This window comes from Mytilus galloprovincialis, chromosome 6 (genome assembly GCF_965363235.1).
Source record: "Mytilus galloprovincialis chromosome 6, xbMytGall1.hap1.1, whole genome shotgun sequence".
NCBI classification, from domain to species: Eukaryota; Metazoa; Mollusca; class Bivalvia; order Mytilida; family Mytilidae; genus Mytilus; species Mytilus galloprovincialis.
The window spans coordinates 57902577-57926519 of NC_134843.1; the positions used below are offsets into that span (position 1 = coordinate 57902577).

The 23943-nt window shown below is 33.5% G+C and overlaps 1 protein-coding gene across 1 annotated transcript; it reads left to right on the forward strand.

Annotated features, from left to right (window-relative positions):
* Positions 1-12862: 12862 nt before the first annotated feature.
* Positions 12863-19311, forward strand: LOC143078629 (putative methyltransferase YdaC). The gene is made up of 3 exons (XM_076253479.1): positions 12863-12953; positions 17536-17668; positions 18875-19311. The coding sequence occupies exons 1-3, from the start codon at positions 12948-12950 to the stop codon at positions 19294-19296; spliced, it is 561 nt and encodes a 186-aa protein (XP_076109594.1). The 5' UTR covers positions 12863-12947; the 3' UTR covers positions 19297-19311.
* Positions 19312-23943: the final 4632 nt, after the last annotated feature.

A 23943-nucleotide genomic window follows, 5' to 3' on the forward strand; every position in this document is an offset into this window, starting at 1 on the left:
AGTCAGGTTAACGAAAGTCTCCTAAAATAAGATATGTCCTAAATTTGGTCCTAAAGTTAGGACATACAAATAGGTGTCTTAGGATAGTCCTAAAGGTTAAAATGTCCTAAAACGTAATAAAAACAACAAATATGGTATAAACTCAATACTAAATATACATATACAATATTAAACTATCATACTGTTATGAGAATTAAATTAATACAACAATTTGTTTTTCAATTTTTGTTAAAGATTTAATTGTATTACATTAGATTATTTCGTGCTGCCTTTTTTGAAGCCTAAAACATACAAGCATTAAAGCAACATGTTTGCGACTAACTAAAAACGGTGCAAAACTAATTTAAAAATGGGGAAAATATGTCTTTTTTTTAAAAACTAATCCTCATTCGATACATGTAATGAAATAGAGTGGACCTAAGGACAAAACTAGTTCATCGACTAAAATTGCAGCACGAATAAATATCGCATTTAATAAAGTTTCGTGACTATTTACTTTTGTTTTCGTATTAAATTCATTTATATCTTTTATCATATTATTAGACAACGTTATTTATTAGAATAAGTATAATCTTAACATATTTTTTCAATTAAAAAAATGTGTTAGGATGGTCTTATGACCATCGTAGTTAGGACTGTCCTAAGACAGCTTTGTTTTACATCCTAAGACATGTCTCAGACACGTCCTAAGACCATCCTAAATAACGTCCTAAGACATATCTTAGGACATATCCTAGGATACTTTCATTGACACGGCCCCAGATTGCTGTTTCATCGACGTATTCCATACATTTGATTTCATACGTACAAATAATCTAGTAATCTGAATATTGTGATTCAGCCGAAAATCTTTACGTGTTTCTTTTCATTTGTTCACGAATTTTATAATAAAATAAATGAAAACCTTCAGAAAAGTTTTGTGATCATGCTTCTTAAAAATCTACATGTACATGTGAATGAAACGTTATTATCATATCTAAAAATTCAAAAGTAAATTAATTCTTATAGTTCAGAAAGTTTAAAACATAATATTAAGTCCCCTAATTTTGTCTCTATAAAATTGACATTTTGAGGTACCGAAATACAATGATAACGTTACGTTTTCATTGGTTAACGTTGTATTATCAGATGGCGTTTCAACCATTTCTGATTGTGACGTTAACGTTCTTAGCAGCAACCAGTCTTATTCTGTGTTTGTCAGAGAGAGAGATACCACGATTTAAAGATGATGAAAAGCTTCCTTATTCTGTTGTGTCTTCTTATACAACTGACTGTCATCAATAAAAATACTACCTCAAGGTAAGTCAATATTTCTTAAAATTTTGAATTCCTTTGCAGATATTTGAATACTTAATTCTCATCTTCGAAATTAAGTGCCGACTTTTGTCTACATTTTCCGCAAAATAAATTTGACCCCTGTATTCAATAACACGGTATTTGTCACTTTCCAATTTGGTCAGATTCTTTTACTATTATGCATTTGCTTTGCAAATGAATGTTTTTTATTGGATAATTCAACAGTTTTTCCTATTTATTATATTTTATGCTAAATTTGAGTTCAAACTTGTGTATCGTTACTTTTGTTGACTAGTATATATATATCAATCGTAAAATATTAGTGACTGTAAATCAAAGGCAGTATGATGAACTCGGTTCTAAAGACCGTTTTAAAAAGGACACAATGATTTCTTATATATCGTGATACTGCATGGTTATTGTAAAACGTTTTCAGTTCAGCAAATTAGCAATAGTCGAAAATGGTTAAACTTGATCGATATAGTAATATGTTTTCGTGACTTATTGGGAATATATAATATTGTTCTTCACTAAATTACAGGTATAAAATAGAAAAAATATTTAAATGCAAAGATTCTTTCTTTCTTATTCACATTCTCTTTAAAAAAATCTGACCGTTTGTTAAAAACCTGGACGTTTTAAATATTGCTCTCGAAAAAACACGGCTAATGTAAAAAAAATGATTTTAAAGCAAAATTCAAGGAAATTGTGCTCAAAATATGCATAGTATTCAGAATAAGATGAACAGTCATGAATAAAACTATTATACTTGCGAAATAGCATTAAATCGATCTGATCGCATGAAAAAACCGAATCTACACTCGAAAAAAGTGGACCGATTTACTCGAAAAATCAGGACCTTAGCCGGACACTATACCTACCGTGATTGTACGTATGCATTTGTAATTCGTTGTTCAAGTGCACTGTTGTAAGATTTATAAAAGCATACATAAACAATAACGATTTTGCAGCCGGCTGATGATGTTACGTTTTACCTTGGGATGCTTTTTTTCACTCGAGACTAACAGATTTCTACTAAAAAGAATGTTCATAGAAATAACTTATCGTTTTTAAACAGAATTCTGACGACAGGTTTTCGAGAAAGTGATTTGAAATTATTTGAAAAAATAACGTTTTTTTCACAAGCAATCTATACATTTATAGACGTATTTTACAAATCTTAATTGATTGTACCTGTGGAAGTGAATGTGGTATACAGGTATGATTTTTCTATATTCAGATGCAGTTCTATGAGTTCCTATTGCATGTTAAATTTCTTTAAAAATCCTAAATATCGCTCAAACAACTTTAAAAGAACTATAATATATTTTATCATAATATATTAAATATTTCTTTATTGAAGCAAAGTACATTTCGGCTATAAAAAAAGTAGGTTATTCAACTATACCTTTTATCCATTGTTGAGAGATAGTACTGACTTTTATGTATTTACATAACGATTATATAACTTTTATCTTTAAACCAGTGGAGACATAAGAATCATGGTCGATATTTTAGTATTATGTCTGGCTTTTCTTATTCGGGTTAGTAATAATTTTCTCATGCTTGTCTGGTATGGATCTAAGATTTCCTATGCTACGTCAGTTTCAGGAGTCTTTCTAATAATCTTTTTCAGCTAGATACTATTTTCAACATCAAGATGAAAGATTTCAAATTTTTGTGATATTTTTACTGCATATAAGACAGAACCATTGTAATAAAGGTCTCATCCGTTTCTAAGAAAAAAATCTCATACAATTCTAAATTTAATTAAAAAAAATAATGTTTTTTTTTTTTTTTTTTTAACTTTTTGCCACTTTTTATATCACATCTTTATCAGCTTAATAGGAGTTTGCAACCGTTTCAAAATGATGTTTTGTAACTTGTTTTCTATAATCACGGTAGGTATAGTTAGGGGGAGGGTTGGAATCCCGCTAACATGTTTAACCCCGTCACAGTATTTATGTATGTGCCTGTCCCAAGTCAGGAGCCTGTAATTCAGTGGTTGTCGTTTGTTTATATGTTATATATTTGTTTTTCGTTCATTTTTTATACAAATAAGGCTGTTAGTTTTCTCGTTTGAATTGTTTTATATTGTCATATTGTGGCCTTTTTTAGCTGACTATGCGGTATGGGCTTTGCTCATTGTTGAAAGCCGTACGCAGACTTTGTTGTTAATGTCTGTGTCATTTTGGTCTCTTGTGGATAGTTGTCTCAATGGCAATCATACCACATCTTCTTTTTTTATAGTGTCCGGCTAGGATCGTGGTTTTTCGAGTGATTTGTTCGTACTTTTTCGAGTGTGACCACTTTTTTTCGAGTGATTGTGATAAAAAAATGTAAACAAACAGACTTCCTTTCTGACAAGACCTGATACACAAGCTTGTCGTATGAGGTTAATATACAAGGTTATACAAGGTCTGTTAGTGTTTAAAATAAAAAGTTATTACCATTCTGACATTGTTTTTCGTTAAAAAAGTTCAATTTAGCCTTACAATGCTTTTATTCCAAAATACAGAATAAACCCATTTTTATACACATACCAATGTAAATGTCGAAGGAAATACATACATGGAATCTATGTATCCTTAGATATACAGACACTTTACAAAACATATTCTTATTGCATTGAAAACGACATTTTGAGACTAAATTCTTTTTGTTATGTCCGGGCTTTTTCGAGAGCAGTCCGGGCTTTTTCGAGTTTGTCCGTTTTTTATCGAGTGATTATTCACATTTTTTTATAGCTTAAAATATTATGTGTTGGTGTATTTACGTTAAAAAACTATAACTAAAAATGTCAAATCAAGTACTTTCAAGGAACATTTCCTTTCAATAAGGGAAAAGTGCTTAAGAAATGGACACTATTGATATCTATCAAAACATTACAATGTCATTCGTTCGGAGCACTGGTCAATCTATCTGGTTACGACCAGAAGATTCTATGGTACGTATTTTACCAGGTGAAAATTGAACTTTGGAAAACATCAAAATTCTGAAGAGAACAATAAAAAAGTGATAACCAACCAACATTAAACAGATTTCAAAGTAAAGTGACAACACAATTTCTTCACTACTGACTCATGTTCCGACTTCTGATGATAGACGAGAAAATTTAGAAAGTTTTTTTTAAATTTTTGAAACAGTACAAGTTCCCCAAGAATAACATTTCCTTTTTTGCGGTTTCTAGACGTCGTTAAGTGGTTTTTGGTTGAAAATATTTGCAAAATGAGGTACACAACAATTACAAGAAATTTTTGGCAAGTTGGATTCAGATTGTTTCATGGAAAATTTCTTAATTTCATGAGATGTCTAGGCAACGAGGACCTGGTAAAAAACAAACAGAAGACAGGGGGAATTGTGACCCAAATAACTCAAAAATAAACTTTGCCGTTACAAATAAGACAGTACTATTATCGACACCGTCCGCTAAACCAAAAATAATGAAACCAGGGGCGTGTTATTTTGTTCTTCGGTATTGAGCCAGAAGAGGTCCATTTCTATTTTTTTGCATTGGGAAGATCTTCTGGCCCTCTTCCACCTTTTCTTTTCAAGTAGGTGGTTTAGACGGAAGAGGCACAAAACAAACATGGCGTCGTTTAGTCTAAATGACATTAATAAATTTATGAATGAAGATATATTGTTATGTGAGCTGTGTTTTAAACGTTTTTATGGTATGACAGACTTAGTAGGACATCCCTGTGTCCTATAGGATGATAAGATGGATAAATATCAGAACTACCCGGACAACTTTTTGAAATTCTAGGGAAGGGATTTTGATTCATTGTTGTTTAACGCTACTTTCAACACTCAATGATTGGGCTTGTAGTCAGTTTAAATCAATAGATGATGTATGAACAAGGAAAGAAGGCATTACTATTCATTTTAATTTGTTGCTAATCATGCCTATTTTTGTTTTGCTCTTACCGGGCAACCATATTTATATACGAAATTCTCTTACCCCCATCCCAAGAAAATAAACAAATATCAGATGGTTTTGCCTTAATTAACACAAGTTTAAATGATTCTAATTTTTAACGCCCAGTGACAAATATGTCATGAATGTTCAGGAAAACTCGAGATAAAAAGTCGGTAATATAATATAAAACGAAGAGATGGGATATGATTGCTAATGTCAGAGGCAAATATTCTTATATGAAGTGTATGTAAGCAATTATAGGCAAGTTTATAACCTTCAACAATGACAAAACCCGCTACTGTAGAGTCGTTTATTAAAGGCCATTAAAAGTGTAAAACAATTCAAACAATAAAACTAACGGCCTATTTATTCAAAACAAAACAAAAAATTTTAAAAATATCAAATATGAGTTGAGACATGAACCAACGATCACCACTTAACTACAGGCTCCTGACTTAGGACAGGGTCATAAAGAATATGACAGGGGTTGATATAAAAACGAAGATGTGGTATAATTGCCAATGAGACAACTCTTCACAAGAGACCAAATGATACAGAAATTAACACCTATAGGTTGCCATACGGCTTTCAACAATAAGCAAAGCCCATACCACATAGTGAGCTATAAAAGGTTCCGAAATCTCAAATGTAAAACAATTCAACGGAGAAAACTTAAGCCCCAGTCACAACAGATAGTACGATTTTTTGTCATTGAAGATCTATAAAATAGCTTTCGTGGCACTGTCGTGCAAAATGTCAAAAAAATATTTCGAGTGGTCACATCAGCTACGACATGTCCACGATGGTTCCACGATGGGTACAAGACAGAAAAAAAATGTAATTGTACTGTCGTGGGTTTGTCGCAAGTCGGTCGTGTGACAGTCGTGCGAAAGTCGCGCGATAATCGTACGACGTACGACACTCGTGAGTTGTTTGGGGCTATTTTCAGGTTTTCATGTCGTGTCACTGTCGTGTCACTGTCGTGTCACTGTCGTATCACTGTCGTGTCACTGTCGTGTCACTGTCGTACGACTGTTGTGCCACTGATATGCGACTCTCATAGAAACCTCTTGAAACATGCCAGGCTCCATCTGTATGAATCTAACGAAATCACAGGCAGATTCCGGCTCCAACACTTGCATCAGTGTACTATACTGCCCACACACCAAGCGCCGTTCGATCCATGGCTTTCCAACCAACGTCGGTCGTTTCACTGGTTCCTTTACTGTTCACGGGCTCGAATCAACGCTTAAAGAACCATATTTTGCCCTTGTAAGAGTCAGGCGCCTATTCAGCAGGGCCAAGTATACTCGTTCTGATGGAATAGCCATCCTCTTTAAACGGTAAAAGGTATGCTTTTCCATACATTCATTCCCGCCGAATTGTATTCTTCTAAATAAAACGAAAGTATGTTGGCCGACGAACGTTCCACTGTCGTACGACAGACAATCAATGTTGTGCGAGCATCGTACGATATTTGGTATTTGTATCACGACGTTGTCTTGCGACAGTCGTGAGATTGTCGTACGACAGTCGTGCGACGCTTGTTTGATTAAAATGGTTTATGTTGATACTCACGACAATGTTTTTATCGCACGACAGTCGCCCGACGGTTGTAAGACACTTCCACGACAGCCCCAAGACAGTGACACGACAAAAAATCGTAGAACAAAAAAGGTGCATGTCCAATTTTCGTCCCACGACAGCGCCAGGATGCTGTCGGGGGTTCGTTGTGACCAGGGCTTAACGGCCTAATTAATGTACAAGTTAAAGTGAACGAAAAACAAATAAGTAACCCAGCAACAAACGACAACCAAAGACTTACAGGCTCCCGACTTGGGACATGCACATACATACAGAAAATGGCGGGGTTAAACATGTTAGCGGGATCCCAACCATCCCTTAACCTGAGATTGTGAGAGCTCAATCCTTCCCGAAGCTGAAGCAGTAGTGTAGCGGTACAATATAAGAACAACCTGCGCAAATCAGTTGCAACCAGATTAACTCAAAAGATCGGTACGAGACACACAAAAGCAACCGGTCAACTAACATTAAAACAATAAACGCAAAGCATCGAACTAAGGGTATTTGCAAAAACTGGAATTTTGTTCAAAGCTAGTTACAACAGTTACTATAGTACTGAAATAAATCTTGTATCAATCAGTACATAACCCATCTTCGCTAGCCAAGGGCTACGATCCACTCCCGCTCTCTCTACCCTTGACGGATTGAGATAACATTTCGGAGACACAGGATAATGATTGTCATTGGTTGCAGTCGAAATTCGCTGCATCCAATCAAAAAGCGTCTATAACATGATCACGTGTAAATGTAGAAGGTGTTTGTAAACAATAGCCATTTGTGTATTGTGCAACAAGTCTTTACATCCCTAAACATACGACTATATTTAGTGACAACTTGAATGTTTTTAATAAACTAATAGAAGTTCCTGTGTATGTTTCATGCACACATGCATGAATGTTGACGTATATTTTCGTTTCCGGCTTTACCAAGTGTGTGGAATCTAGAAGCTACCGTTTTTTGACCTCCAAATTGAAGAGTTCAAGTGCTACCATTGGTCAAGAATAATGTATTCGGAATGGACGTGACTTTAATCTTCCGATAGATGGCGCAACATTGTTTTCACAAACGTTGGCTTAATCTGCCAAGAGTGGAGAGAGCGGGAGTGGATCGTAACCCTTGGCTAGCGAAGATGTACACAGCCAAGTTTGGTAACAGATTTATTTTAAAAAGATTAAGAAACGTCTGGTATACGTTGCATACTTACATATATATCCATATACTATGAACACAGGCGCTCATCTCAGAATTTTTTTCCTATATACCTTTATGGTACATAACATAGACGAGCGCCTGTGACAATGAAACTTTTTGAAAAGCACCTTCTAGCATTAAACCTAACTACCTGGAAGAAGCGATGATTTGATTGGTTTAGAACTGAAACATCTTTCAATCCGTTTTACGGGTATAAATAGTAAAATAGTCCGAAGGGTTTAACCATCGAAATTTTGCATTAGAAATAATGGTGAGGACCAGAATATTTTCTTTGAGGACCACCAAAGAAAATGATTTTGAGAACTTTCTGATATCTTTGCATTATAATAAAATAATCCAGTTCGGTTACTTAAAAAAAATGGGGTGCAGGCCTCTTTTTGAAGAATATCTTTTATTACATAGCATTTTTCTGATTTTTCACTGCTGTCTATTAGGTTTCCTTCTCCTTTTTTTAATCTCCGGGGTACCACACGAAATATCATAAACTGTTAAATTATAAGTACAATGTAGTATGAAATGAAGTTAAAATGAATACGAGTCCTCTGCCCTCTGTTCTAAAGACCGTTTTGTAAGGGATCAAGTAATTGCTATATGAACACTGGAAAGTAGTTGTAGAACGCTTTTCGAACAGAAAATTTGCATTTAATTGAAAACTGAAAGCTTCATTTTGATCAACGTAGTAATATGCTTTTAACGATTTATTCGGAATATATGATATTATCCTTCACTTAATTACACTTAGAAACTAGAAAAAGGTCATTTTTAAAGTCTAAAATTGAGAATGAAAATGGGGAATGTGTCAAAGAGACAACAATCCGACCATAGAGCAGACAATGTTCAGCAGAAGGTCATCAACAGGTCTTCAATGTAACGAGAAATTCCCGCACCCGGAGGCGTCCTCCAGCTAGCCCCTAAATAAATATATACTAGTTCAGTGATAATGAACGCCATACTAAACTCCAAATTGTACACAAGAAACTAAAAGTAATAATAATACAAGACTAACAAAGGCCAGCATACCTTTTTTCTTATTCAAATTTTCTGTAAAAAACCCGGACCATTTGTCAAAAAATACGGACGATTTCACAGTTGCTCTCGAAAAAACCGGACAATAACAAACACTGAATTTTTTGTTTAAATACAAGGAAATTGTGCTTCTTTGTTGATCAAAACATGTATAGTATTCAATTTAAGATGGGTGGTGTAATGTTAAAAAGTACTATAAGTACGAAATATCCGTTAATTGAATTAATCGCATGTTTATCACTCGAAAAGGCCGAACTACACTCGAAAAAAATGGACCGAATCACTCGAAAAACCACGATCCTAGCCGGACACTATAATACCTACCGTGATAATGCAAAACTGTTCGGAGTCTACGTTCTCTTCTATGTATCTTTATTGATTGATTATTGCTTGCTCAACATTTTGCTTAACATCCAATGACAAATATTTCATGCATACATAGAACGAACCTTAAATCTTTAGTAAGAATGTACTCATTTGAAATTGAAAATTATGGAGGTTCTTGTCGATGATTTTTTTTCAAATAAACGGATGTCGCAGCATGGAGCGACTCAATAAATTACATACTGGCGTGCTGGAATATAATTACATTAAACTAAACGGGCTCGAATACTAGAGAAATGTTTTGATATTTGTTTTTTATTAAAGCACAAATTACACCCATAAGAGGACCAAAGGCATGACATTTACATGTAATAACAGCAATATAATGACGACAGTAAAATTTACATAAAAAATAGAAATAAATAAAAACATTAAACTTAACAAATGACCTCAAGTGCCCCCTGTCCTCAGTTCCATAGACTGTTTCATAAAGGAGCCTAAAGATTTCACTTGCTGACTAGTGGTTGGATTTAGTATATAATATTGCATTTTATTATAAGAAAAATATGTGTATTGAGTTTTTGAAATCATTAAAAAAGACATGTCTTAAATCATCATTTATTTTACATATTAAAACGAAAAGGGGGATTCATCATCCAGAACGTTGCACTTATTACAAAGTCTTTGAGGGCGTGGGATATTTTTATATCTTCCAGTTTCAATAGCAAGGGAATGATCACTTATTCTAAATTTGCATATTACTTTTCTTGTATCAAGATTAGGGTATGTCAAATAAAATTCTTGTTTATATTCAGTTTTTATATTCTTAAACAATAGAAGTTTGCTATTGTAGTCAAGAGATGATATTTTATTGCCATATGTGTTTTTTTTCATCTTTGATTAAATTCATTTTTATAGTATTTTTTACTGAAATTCTTACAGTCCTCGCTTTTGTTTTTAGTAACATCTTCAGGTTGGCTAATATTATTATCAGACCTAATATGATTAACATATGAGAACCATGAGTATATACCTTGATTATGAAGTGATTTAGAAAAGGAGTAACACTCTTTAAGTAAATCAGATGAGTTTTCACTCAAAAGTCGGTCTTCATATAAAAGTGACTGTGTGGCAATGAAAGAAAAAAGGGGAAATCTTCTTAATTCAGATCTTGAGGCAATATTACTAGATATAAAAAGATGTGGTATGAGTGCCAATAAGACAACTCTCCATCCAAATAACAATTTAAAAAAAAGGTAAACTATTATAGGTCAATGTACGGCCTTCAACACGGAACCTTGGCTCACACCGAACAACAACCTATAAAGGGCCTAAAAATTACTAGACTAAGTGTAAAACCATTCAAACGGGAAAACCAACGGTCTAACGGTCTAATTACTAGCACACTCCAAGTGATAATCGTACATATCTTTAGATATTCCCCTGCCTAATTTGATTAAATTCTTGCGATTAGCACCAATATTTACATATAACTATTATAGGTCAATGTAAGGCCTTCAACACGGAGCCTTGTCTCACACCGAACAACAACCTATAAAGGGCCTCAAAATTACTAGACTAAGTGTAAAACCATTCAAACGGGAAAACCAACGGTCTAACGGTCTAATTACTAGCACACTCCAAGTGATAATCGTACATATCTTTAGATATTCTCCTGCCTAATTTGATTAAATTCTTGCGATTAGCACCAATATTTACATATAACATACATCTGTATTTACACATGAATTGTGGTCGTAATGTACATTTCAATCTAGACTTTAGAAAAATGATGTTAATAAGGACCTGCGGGAAATTAACTGCATATTCAGGACAAGAATATCATGTTTGAACCTTGCTTTGTACTAGACCAGCACGCTGAGCCGAAATATCAACATGCTATGTCAAAAGGTAATGCCGTGAGTTCTAACTCAGACATGTCACCCTGCCCATCCTAACCGATTAGTCTTTCCTTTTACTCCTAAATATAGCGTCCTTAGCGGATATGAAGCAAATAGCAACTATCTTATCTTTGCTTTGGCCGGGGATATAATCTACGACCTCCGACATTCGATGTGATCACCCTTCTACTGGCGGTTACACAAAAAGAGAAGTGAACCAATATGGTGTCTTTTGTGACGTTTTTGATTTTAACGAACGCATGTATTACTGGTAAATTATTAAACCAGGGATATCGTTACCATAAATTACTAAAAATTTTTCCATAGATATAAAGATTTGGTTTTGAAGTTTGGTTGTACCTGTAGAAAACTTATTTCAAACGGGATAGCACATCCTCATTTTTACGGAAATGTTGTTAACCCTGCCCGGAAATTTAGAAATGATCCATGTAAACTTGTCGCTCCTTTAAATAAACTTATTCTAAAAGGTTACCTATTCAACACTGTAATTAGATCATTGAATATTGTTTTTATTGGTATAAATATTGATTTTGTTATCAGTAAATTAATAGCTAACTAAATATTACTAGTATGTTATATGCATATACATATTCATGGATCTACAATCTGTCGATACCTGTAACTTGGCATTGCACAAGGTCATGTTTTTCTCTGACTGTTTATGACGTCTTTACACTAAATTCATGGGTTGTTGGATGTGTACGGATTGATAGTTTAGTCTTAGTTGCATGATTATTTTATTAGTTGTTAATGGCTTTGAACTAGCTGGCAAATAACTGCGAGTACTCTCAGATCTGTCCATTGTGTCTTTTTGTGTCGGGATATATAAGTACCGGGCCACGTCCACATGTATTTTTGTCCATCTGATGAGTTAAGCCTTTTTCAACTGATTTTTATAGTTCGTTCTTATGTTGTACTGTTATACCACTGTCCAAGTTAGGGGAGGGTTGGGATCCCGCTAACATGTTTAACCCCGCCACATTATTTATGTATGTGCCTGTCCCAAGTCAGGAGCCTGTAATTCAGTGGTTGTCGTTAGTTTATGTGTTACATATTTGTTTTTCGTTCATTTTTTTACATAAATAAGGCCGTTAGTTTTCTCGTTTGAATTGTTTTACATTGTCTTATTGGGGCCTTATATAGCTGACTATGCGATATGGGCTTTGCTCATTGTTGAAGGCCGTACGGTGACCTATAGTTGTTAATGTCTGTGTCATTTTGGTCTTTTGTGGATTGTTGTCTCATTGGCAATCATACCACATCTTCTTTTTTATATTAATTAGTGTGTGGTTGGTTTGAAATATGTCTTCGTAAATTTCAATTAGATATAATGTTTACTTCATAACTATTTGATAAACAGTAAATAAACTAGAAAGTGAGTAACATAATTATTCAGAATTGGCTGAGGGTATTCAACCCTTTTGATAAAGTGTATCAGTCACTCCGGAACACACGGTTTTAAATACGATTGTCAAGTCAAATCATGGTGGGAATCACTTTGCGTACATATACGTAAAAATGTGCAACACTTCTGTTTTTTCCCTTTATTTGTTAATGTATCCATCTTTTCGTAGGATTTCATACTATTCTTGAAAATAAAAGTGAAGAATGGTCTTGCGAGAAATCTGAAACATCCACAGTTTGGATTCTTTGGCTGGATTGTTATGAAGGCAGGTATATATTAATATCATTATCAGTGTCAACTTTTCTAGTTACATGAGTACATATTGAGAATATATATGCGTTGATTTCTCTTTTGAATTGTTTTACATTTTGTTATGCAAGAGCCTTCTATAGCTTGCTATGTGGTATTGCTTTCGCTAATTGTCAAAGGTGACCTAATGTTGCTTATATCTCCGTCGTTTAGTATTGGTGGATAGCTGTCTCTTTGGCAATCACACCACATCTCCTTATCTTATATTATAAAACCTTCTACGTAGTAAATTTTAATCATCATTGTCAACCTCAGTCTTTTGGTTTTTAATACTTTTCCAAAACCGTAAATGACAACAAAGATGACGTCTGTAAATTAGGCAATGGAAAAAAGAACATGACGTTACGCACGCTGTTCCTACAACCCCTAGGATTTGTAACACAATCTTCGAAATTTCCTCCGCAAAACAAAATAAAAATGTTAGCAAACACGAACCACTATTGAAACAAATTCAATATATGTTTTAAATTATGTTTTTATAGCTCTTGATCATATACTAAGTAATATCTAGTATATTTGAGGATTAAAATAACAAAGCTATGTGAAAAAAACGGATGTCCAACGTTACATTTATGAAAAACTGTTTTGACTCTTATGTATAGTGATCATATTTCTTATTCTCTGATCTTCCGGAAACTTGGCAGGAACAACGGCATGTGTCGGTTCTTTGTGGCGTCAAAGCCGTTATTTTGCCAACTTTCATTTGACTCGGTGGCCGCATATTAAGCTGGAATAAGAAAAATGTCCAACGGCGTTTTTCGGTAACTTAATGACTGAAAGTGAATTTTATAATTAGATATAGCAGAAAACGAATAAAAAGAGTAAGACAATAATAACATCTACCAAAAGTACAAATATTTGCCTCATTGTTCGTGAGTTCAAATATTGCAGATTTTATAAAACTTCTCTACACAGTCGTTTTTCAAGCGGTAGCCATTTTGTCCATGTTGATATTTCATTTTTCAAAGCAGTTAACGCGTATTTTTAACTGATATTTCAATAAGTTATTTATAATTGATCAAAACAAAAGTTAGATACACGAAGAGTACAAAATGCCAAAATTCTTTTCTTATTAACTACATATTTGGGTCTTAAAGGAATATTTTTTTTCAACACATTACAAAACGGTAGTCATTTTGTCCAAACGTCGAAAAACGTCGAAAAATCTGGAAAACGCTAATTTCCGACGTTACATGTCCTAAAGTTTCAATTAAATGTTCATAATAATTAAAACAAATCGTTTGGTGAAATTTGGAAAAAAATGTTGATGGCTGCCGAAAAAAAAAGAATAGTGCATGTTGCTACATGTATAGACTCCGGCCGGGACATAGATTCGACACAGGTTGAATTTTGCAATTTTTATTGATCGTTTATAGCTTTTATCGATTTATTAAAAAGAATCGTGAAAAGGGAAATTAAATCTCATTACATGAACTTCGTTCAACTTTTGCAAAGACAAATTGGAAACACCAAGACAATCCTCTAAATGTAAAATGCGAATTTTAATTTATGTTGCGGAAGGACTACGAAATAGATCATTTAAAGTCGTCACTTCAGTAAGGTGCATTCACCAATTATATTAAAAGACTTAATACAAGTCCACGGAATGTTTTACTTCGCAATTTGTCCTGCTATTCATGTTATAACTGAAAGTTATTCCTGTACTACATGTACTAGCGAAGCCGGAACTTTTCGTCAATATTAACTTGTGCATGAAATTGAGGTAATTGAAAGACAAATCCAAAACAGCGACGAAAACCGTTTCATTGAATTAATAAAACCCGGGATTATATTAGCCGTTTTTACGGACAATTCAGGAGTAGATTACTATATTTTAAAATGTATATCAGAAGTTAAACAACTTAAGCAAGCAACTTGAGTAGACTTGGAAAATAATTCTCAAGCCAAGATTCTAGAAATTGAAGGAGTGTATTTCGACAAATTATGTGCCAAGAAAAATACAATTCTATTCAAATTAATCAAGGTTAAAAATGTTTCGATTTACTTGCATAGTGTCAGATATATTTGTATTGGGGTTGAATTAAGATATAGAAATTTTACAATAACAGATGATATGCACCATGAAAGTTAAACATCCTATGATAAAAGTTTTGCACACTAATTATGGAAACCGTATACATGTACTTCAGTCCAATTTTTCCTTCCTACATTACTTGCGACAGTAAGCACTGCATTTTTAGGTGAAATAACTTAAAAGGTAAACATTATTAAATCGATTTCCACAACTTGAGGTAATTTATGATAAAATGATATCACAAAAAGAACAGAACCAGAATCAACCAACATTGCAGTAGCTCGAACTTCCGTTTAAGATTCTAAAAGTACCCCAATAAAAAAATATCTGCATTTGCTATATAAATCTCTGTTCTTTTTTCTCCCATGTAAAACTTTTTCACTTTTAAGTTATAACGATGGTTTAACATTGTACAATGTCCTAACTTTGTAGGTGTGTGAAGCAAATTTTGACTGTAACTTTGATCATGTTGAATATTACTACTTCTCTTGGTATGTCGGTGTATCACAGAATTAAAAAACAAAGTTAAAATTCCCATGAACAAAACTGTTAGATTAATTAACAAGTAAGTCCTATACAAACATTGGGAAACCAGGAATATCAAGCCTCGGTTTCCTAAATATTGACAACAGAGTTAAGCAATTGCATGTACACAAAATCTGCAATTGCAAATGCCCATAATATTTAAAAGACAATTTTTTGAAAAGTTTATATGCACACCATATCTACAACACAAGTTCCAGCCATAATAACCACATGTACTCTGTTATCAGATATTATTATTTTATTCATTGTAATTCAATTAGATATTCGTATTTTCTGTCTTTTTGTATTAAATTATGATAAACATCGGCTTCAAGATTTGTATGTTAATAAGCAATGTGAAGTGTATACTATCCATGTTCGTATACTGAAACAATTCTAAGGGGATACAAAAGCACCCATTATCAATCTGAATGATTCCACTATCAGGAGCATATATGGATTTTTCAATGTCAAAAAAGTGAATCTACTGTATCATTAGCCTGTCAACGCTGAGGTTGTTAGTTCGAACCCCGCACGAGGCAGAAGCATTCGATTCCATTTCTTAGTTGACAGTGATTGTCAGTTTTCCTGCCGAAGGTTGGTGGTTCTACCCGGCCTTTCCGGCTTTCTCCACCAATAAAACTGTCCACCATGATAGACCAAATAGTACTGAAAGTGGTTTTAAATACTAACAATAAGTCAATCAATCTCTAGCTGCTCTGTATAGGCCTTTTTTAAATTTAAGCTCACAAATGTTTTACTTTTTGGATAGTCAGCTTTATGTTTCAAATTTCCCATTCAAAACACATTTTAATAGATTCTGTACCGTTGCTAGTGATTCTTCATCTCCAACAATGTGTCACCGGTTAGTGGCCTGTACTTCGTTATTTGCTTGATAAAAATGATACATTTAGACGATAAATTTCTGGTTTAAACATTCTATAATCGTTATTATTGGGATTGTATGTCAGTCAGATAAAATAGACAACATACCCTTTTGATTGTTGTGTTTATGGCCTTTGAGTTGTAAGGCTCTAAAACATTTTCCAATTCAAGAAAATGTATAATCCTCTTGGACAGTGTTAAGATCTTCAGTCGGTTATCGAAAATAGAAATGATATCAGGCATCACGGTCATAAAACTTTCGAGCATGATTTTTGTACTCAGACTCGAAAATCAACCAATCAAATTGCTGGATTTCATGTTTCGAGCACAATTTTTGTGCTCCAAGCACTGAGTAAAGTTTTATGACTTCAAGTCACGAACCTCGAATTTCCACAGCTTCATACATAGATGTTGAGTGGTTTCAGTGTAAACTTTGGATGTTAATAAAGAATAATCAAAAGACATGTTTCTGCTAGGAAAAGGAAGTGAAAATGACTTGTTCTGAATTTTTATTAGAACATTACTCTGTACCTGATTTTTCAAATATCATATGTATTGAAACATGAAGATGTGGTATGATTACCAATGAGACAAGTCTCCATCAGAGACAAATGACATAGAAGTTAACAGCTATAGGTTATGGTAAGGTCTAAACAATGAGCAAAACCAATACCCCATAATCAGCTTTCAAATGCCCCTAAATGACAAATGTAAAACAATTCAAACGAGAGCAATGACGGTTTGATTTATGTACGAAACAACGAACGAAAAACAAATATGATATACTGCAACAAACGGCAACAACTGATATGGTAATGAATTACAGGATACTGTCATGGGACAGGCACATACAGAATGTGGTTCAGTTAAACTAGTTTGCTGGCGCCAAACCCTTACCATATCCTCGGACAGTAGTATAACAGAATTATATAAGAACAAATTATAAAAACCAGTTGAAATGGCTTAACTCATATCGAAACAAAGCAGAAAAACAACCAACAAAAACACAGACCGGACGTGGCAGGATATTTATACAAATGTGTTTATATTTCGAATGTTGAAACTGTGAACTAACATGCAGTAACTTTTTTAGATATTTCTGAATAAGAACACTTACTTAGAAGAGAAAGCGGTTAACCTTTGTAGAATCGAACCGACCCATAAGGTACTAGAAGTAGGTTTCGGACTTGGAATAGGGTTAACTTCTGCGTGCAGATATGTTGAAGGCAAGTTTATACTTATTTGATATACAGATTGATGATGATTCGATTAAAAAAAAAATAAGTTTAGAATCAATTCTCAATGATTGAGATAATACTTTTTTCTTATATTTAAGGAAGATTATTTCGAATAGAAGTTGCTTGGGCAAAACATTTTATTCATAGCTTAGGTAAAGACCAGAAGAGTGACAAAATATTATATTATTAAGAGACAAATGATTATTTAATATAGTTTTCTGTGGAATGTATTTGCCCTCTAACTTTCCCCTGCCAGCAGTCAGTTAAGCAGAACATATGAACCTTTACGAACACTCCAGTTCACCCTTTATTTGGGTTCTGATTATTTTGCTTTGTTAAAAGTCTCTAAGATAAAGGTATCGTATAAACTTACTTCAAAAAGGGGTCAAGGTCTGATGAACCCCGAAAGATGGACAAGTCATTGATACACCAAATATAGTTGACCTATCATATGTAAATAGGGGGAAAATCATGTTACACGGTTTAAATATAATTGAGCGTAGGACATTAAGCCAAAAAATGAAGACTACTAAAATGACCACTATATTTCGCTAAAATATCCTACGCTCTTTTACATCTAAACCGTGATCACATGCCCATTGACAATCTTCGGAAGTCATATCGCGATCGATGGTAACAGTTTACATATTATAAGATAGCTTCCTGTCCCAAATTGTTAATACTTCATAACGATTCCGTGTATTTCTCAAAACTTGTTTAACACCTTGGGCTGTTTTCTGCTCTTTGATCAGGTTGTTGTGTCTTTGACACATTCCCTGTTTCCATTCTCAATTTTATTGTTTATTGCTTCATAAGAAACATGTTCCCCATGATATGATCTTTCTAATTTTAATGCCAAATTATAGTTTTGACCCCAATTTCATGGTCCACTGAACATAGAAAATGATAGTGCAAAGTTCAGGTTAAAGTTTTTGGTCAAGGTAGTTTTTGATAAAGTTAAAGTTACATCAACTTGAAACTTAGTACAAATGTTCCCTATGATATGATCTTTCTAATTTTAATTCAAAATTCAAGTTTTGACCCCAATTTCACGGTCCACTGAACATAGAAAATGATACTGGGAGTGGGGCATCCGTGTACTATGGACACATTCTTGTTTTGACATCTAATGCACCTGTTATCAATGACAACCTACCAAACTCGCTTACAAATATTATAATTCTATATTTTCAGCCCATAAAGGTAAAGTGTATGGGATTGACATATCCGACAAAATAATAAGCACAGCCAAACAGACATTACAAGTAGAAATTCGGGAAGGAAAACTACATATTCAAAAAGGTTGTGTCTCTCTACTTCCTTTTGAAAATGACACGTTCGACCGTGTATTTCATTGTAATTGCTTTCATTTCTGGCCAGATCTGTTGATATGCTGTAGAGAGCTTTATAGGGTTTTGAAACCCAATTCCTTCATGGTTACAACATTGTGTATAAAGTCAATCAAACATGCCCGCGAAAAAGGACTTTTGCAGTATGGACCTCAGGGCCATTTAGTATTTATTGAAACACTAGAAAAAGCATCCTTTAAAGACGTTATGTTGGATACTTTTGAAGAAAACGGAAAGAAATTTGAAGCGATTATTGCATTCACTTAATACGTTAAAGCTGTTAAGGTGGAAGGTTCTGTGTACCATGTGCTTTCAGCTAATAATAAGATATTATATTTACAACGGTGTTTTGCATTATTTTCTTTTCTCCATTTTAAAACCACACATGTCCATCAGTTCATGGCAAATCAAAATTAATGATTGCTATCAAATACATGTTCACAGAAAAACGAAATCTTTGGTGACGATCCAAAGCTAGACCCTCGAAATCAAGACAAGGTTCAAGCTAGAAACCACTCGCTAGCAGCCACTTATCAGATATTTCTATAAACCTAAACGTTGCATACAATTCAAACGTACCTAAAACGTTTTTATTAATTCATAACCAATAACTGATCTGTTTTTGTATATATTTAGTCAAAGACACTGTTCTATGAATTTCATTTCCTGTTCATTAATTTAAAGACGTCAAGAGTATTCGCTTTCAATATACCAAACAAGATGCTGCATGCTAGTCAACACTTTAGAATGTAAAAAACATCATAAATAATTATGAAATTATTCAAAATTGAAATGCTTGCAAAGTTGCAATATTGTGTGAAATAGCTTTGCATATTCTCGCATCCTGTCAAATAATTCCTGAAAAATAGCAATTTTTCTCCATTACAAGTTACAAGAATAGAAAGTTGCGCTCGTGCTTTAACACTATTTTTGTTACACAAACTGTTTTGACTGGTGGATTTCACGTACTTTTGATTGGACGAACAGTTTTTTTCTACTTAAAATATGGTGTGAAAGGAAATCATATATAATAGCTAAAAAAAATATCCGCGCTATACCCAAACTTGGAATTTTGATCAAGCAGAATCTCGGTCCCTAGCTTTCATTCTCACCTATTGTGGACAAATGTTTTGCCGTAGACATGCGTTTTTAAACTTTTGGGTAAGGGTTGGGTAGGGTGTACGACCTACTTTAAAACAAAACAACACCCGGGATGTTTCTCAAATTGACCTCTTCTACCCAGCTCCGCTTTGTATCTATATGCATGTAGCAACATGAAGTAGCACGTGCATATTAATTATATATCACTTACACAGTGTAGATACTATTCTGTACGTTATCCGGAAGTCGCAATTTTCGAAGAGAGAACTTTTTGGAACGCATTTTAAATTTGATGGATATACTGAATTAAACGGTAAGTTGATCATCTGTACATTGCTTAATGATTAATTCAGCTGACATCGGTATTCTCAAATGGTTTAGAATTTAATTCAGCGCATTCATTATTCTTACATTTTTTGTACCTTTGCCTTAATCAAGAGATTTTAAAGTGCATCACTAAGGAAAATCACTCGGTGAACCTAAAACAATCTTTTTACCCTCTTGGTGTACAAATTAACGTAAATACCAGACTTACTTGACTGAATGAAATATATTTCAAGTGGGGGTAAAAGTTTCAACCAGATCTTTGAAACCAGAAATCAGAAAATTACACTTGTTTGAATTTCTCACTGTACCAGTCAGGAATCTACTTCGTCAAAATTATCTCCCCATTACGCCAGTTAATTTTCACTATTGTAGAAATGGAAGCCATTGTAGGGATGACGCGCTGCCAATTTTGCTCTTGGAAACCGATAAATTTATCCGCATAGCACCATCACGATCCTTATATGTCAGTTGTATTATAAAAAACAAATATATCTACTTGCTAATGAGCATCAGTTAATGATTTTGTCTGCATTGATTCAATTGATTCAACTTAAAACTATTGTCTAATTGGTTGCCAGGTGGAATTTTTAAAAATTCATAAACATTTAAAAAAATTCTAATTAAGGCGAAGTGTACGTAATTGCACGCCTCTAGCGGAATACGGGATTAGAAACGTTCTTCGTTAGTTACGAAAGTTATCTCCCTTACTCCAAGAAAGAACACACGAAAGAGAAACTACTTTTTACGGTTTATCATGAATCCAACAAGCACGCCTGTGCTGTCTTAAAACCTCATAGAAATTTAATTAAACTACTCCTATTAGAAATCAAAGCATTCTGTACGTTGTTCCGTGTGCAGCCTGACTTTAAAAACTTTTGTTTTGTTTTAGACGCGTATGAGAAAGCATTTCGTGTTTATGATATCAACAGAACGAAAAAAAAAAACAACACCTCACAACAACATTATAAACAAATAAACGAATAAACATGTAACAATTTTACTTCTATTGATATCAAATTAATAAAAATAAAACCTGACATGACCCAGCAATATCGTTTTAAAAAGACGTAGACGTAATCTTGAACGAAAAACACAGTACTCAACGTAAAGTTTTTATAATAGGTTACAAATAATTAATGAAAGACGTGTGAATTTAATTGTTAAATTTAAAAAGACGTTGAAATGTTCGTATTTTGTGCAATTGAAAATTTTATGACATGATATATATTCATATAAGAAATCAGACGATACCAAGAGAATAATTTGACCACTAGCGCAACACTTACAAGTCGGAAGAACAAAGACAACAAACGAAAAATAAACAAATTAGGCCCAAAAAATTACTCAGTAACTTAAAAGTTGTCTCACTCTTACATTTATCTTAGAATAAGTAAAAACTATGCCATTCAACTCCTAGTTTTGAACTTTTTCTACATCAGTACATGTGCAGAAAATAAACAGGTGTCTTCTATTCCGTCCGCAATTTATGGGAAAACTAAATCCAAATTTAGAACAAAATTGAAATTGAAAGTACACATGTAAGATAAACTATAACATGTCATTTCTTCTTTATCAAATTCCAATTTCGAGATATATAGCGAAATCTGTTTTCTTTTATTGTGCCTGTGTGCATCATTCAAAATAAGAGAATGTAATTTTGAAGTAACAAGTCTCAATTCAAGATTATGAATGGATAGAATATAATATTACGAAGGGGGGGGGGGGGAGGGGGGATAGGACCTTCATCGGGACTCCGGGATCTGTTGTTTTTAAGGATGTACTGAGGTGAGGTTAGGTGAAAATTTAATAAATTAAGAAGTCAAAATTGATACTATAAGCTGGTAGAGCATCAATTAAGGATAAAAATAAGCTAAAAATATTGATAGGTCATGGACCTCCTTTTCGAGATATTTGAGATTTAAAATATGGCGGGAAAAGGCTGACTCAGACTTTTACCTTATATTTGCATTGGTATTATTAGTCTCAAAACAAAAGAAAGAAAATTAAGAATCTTTTAAAATTTTGGTAAATGACCTTTCATGGGCTATTAAGTCTTATATGAAAAAATAAATGGGTGTAATGGGGCAAAATATTTTACATTGTATTGTATGGAAAAACACCAAGGAGTCCAAACATTTGACACAAATTCCAAAACCTCACCTTAGTACATCCTTAAGCTCGGGATATCGGGATTGACCCTTTCGGGATCCGAGAATTCTATTTCCGAAATTCGGGATGTCGGCATTGAAATTTATTTAAATTCGGGATCTCGAGATTTCGTATTTTTAAGCACGGGATTTCGGGATCTGGACCCCTCCTTCCCGCCTCCCTCTATTACGGTTTAAGAAAAGAGGTCAGGAAAGTTTTGTGACACTTGTAACTGCAATTTATTATGGTGGAATGAGAGGTGAAATGTGTTCAGACTATTACATTTCGATAGCTTTTTAAAGATTTTTTTTTAAAATTTATATTGTGTTAGAATTATTGTGTTTTGTTGTTGTGGAATTTATTAACCCGACAATTGTAATGCCCTTTGGCGCAATCTAGGGGAGGCTCAAGGTAGTAGGCCGGGACAACAATGGCAAAGAAAACCAAACTAAAATATCAAGAAATTCGCTATTTATATAGTATTTGAAACATCACAATAATTACAATATAATTTCACAGTACAAATTTAAAGTTTAAATCAATTAAAACAATAATAAAATACTATAAACATTTCAAATTAAATATATTATAATAACAATAGTAATGACTATTTAATTAAACCTTTGATATTAAAATATTAGTTATTTATAAACTTGTTTTATTTATCCAAAGTAAAATTAAAAGAAAAATAATTTAAATGAAAATTATTTCAGAACCAAGACACTCACCTAAAATATCAAGAAATTCGCTATTAACATTATAGCGGCTTGATTACTTTATATACTAATTTGTGCGTGTCATGAGCCGTTTCTGTTATCTTAATCTGTAATTTCTAACCCTATTCAATAATAATGCCTAAATGTAGTTGACCATTGTCCATAGTTTATGACCTAATTTGTTAACCTTTATCAAACAAAATTAAGTAACATTTGTACTATCAGAACGCCACTTAGAACAACGTGACATTTACTTGAAACAAAAGATTATTTGTTGTTTCTTATGTTCACAAATTGAACATGAAAGTTTGGCTTTAATTTTTCACAGAAGATAATAATAGAATGGTAGAGGACAATGTTTAACAATGGAAAGAAACCACTAAAACCAGGGAAGACACCATCCAATTATCACCAGGAAATCCAGTGCAATATTGAATCGGCATTCGATAATCTAGACCTTTTTACTAAACAACCAGACAACGTTGTCAGCTTCAAAGCCGATCATCCACCGTCGTATCCAGTTGATGATTGTGATAACGACACCACAATACCTTACGTCGAAGACCAGCCTTTCTTCCAATCATCGCCTATTCATTCAACCAAAAATCACTTTCTTTCATCG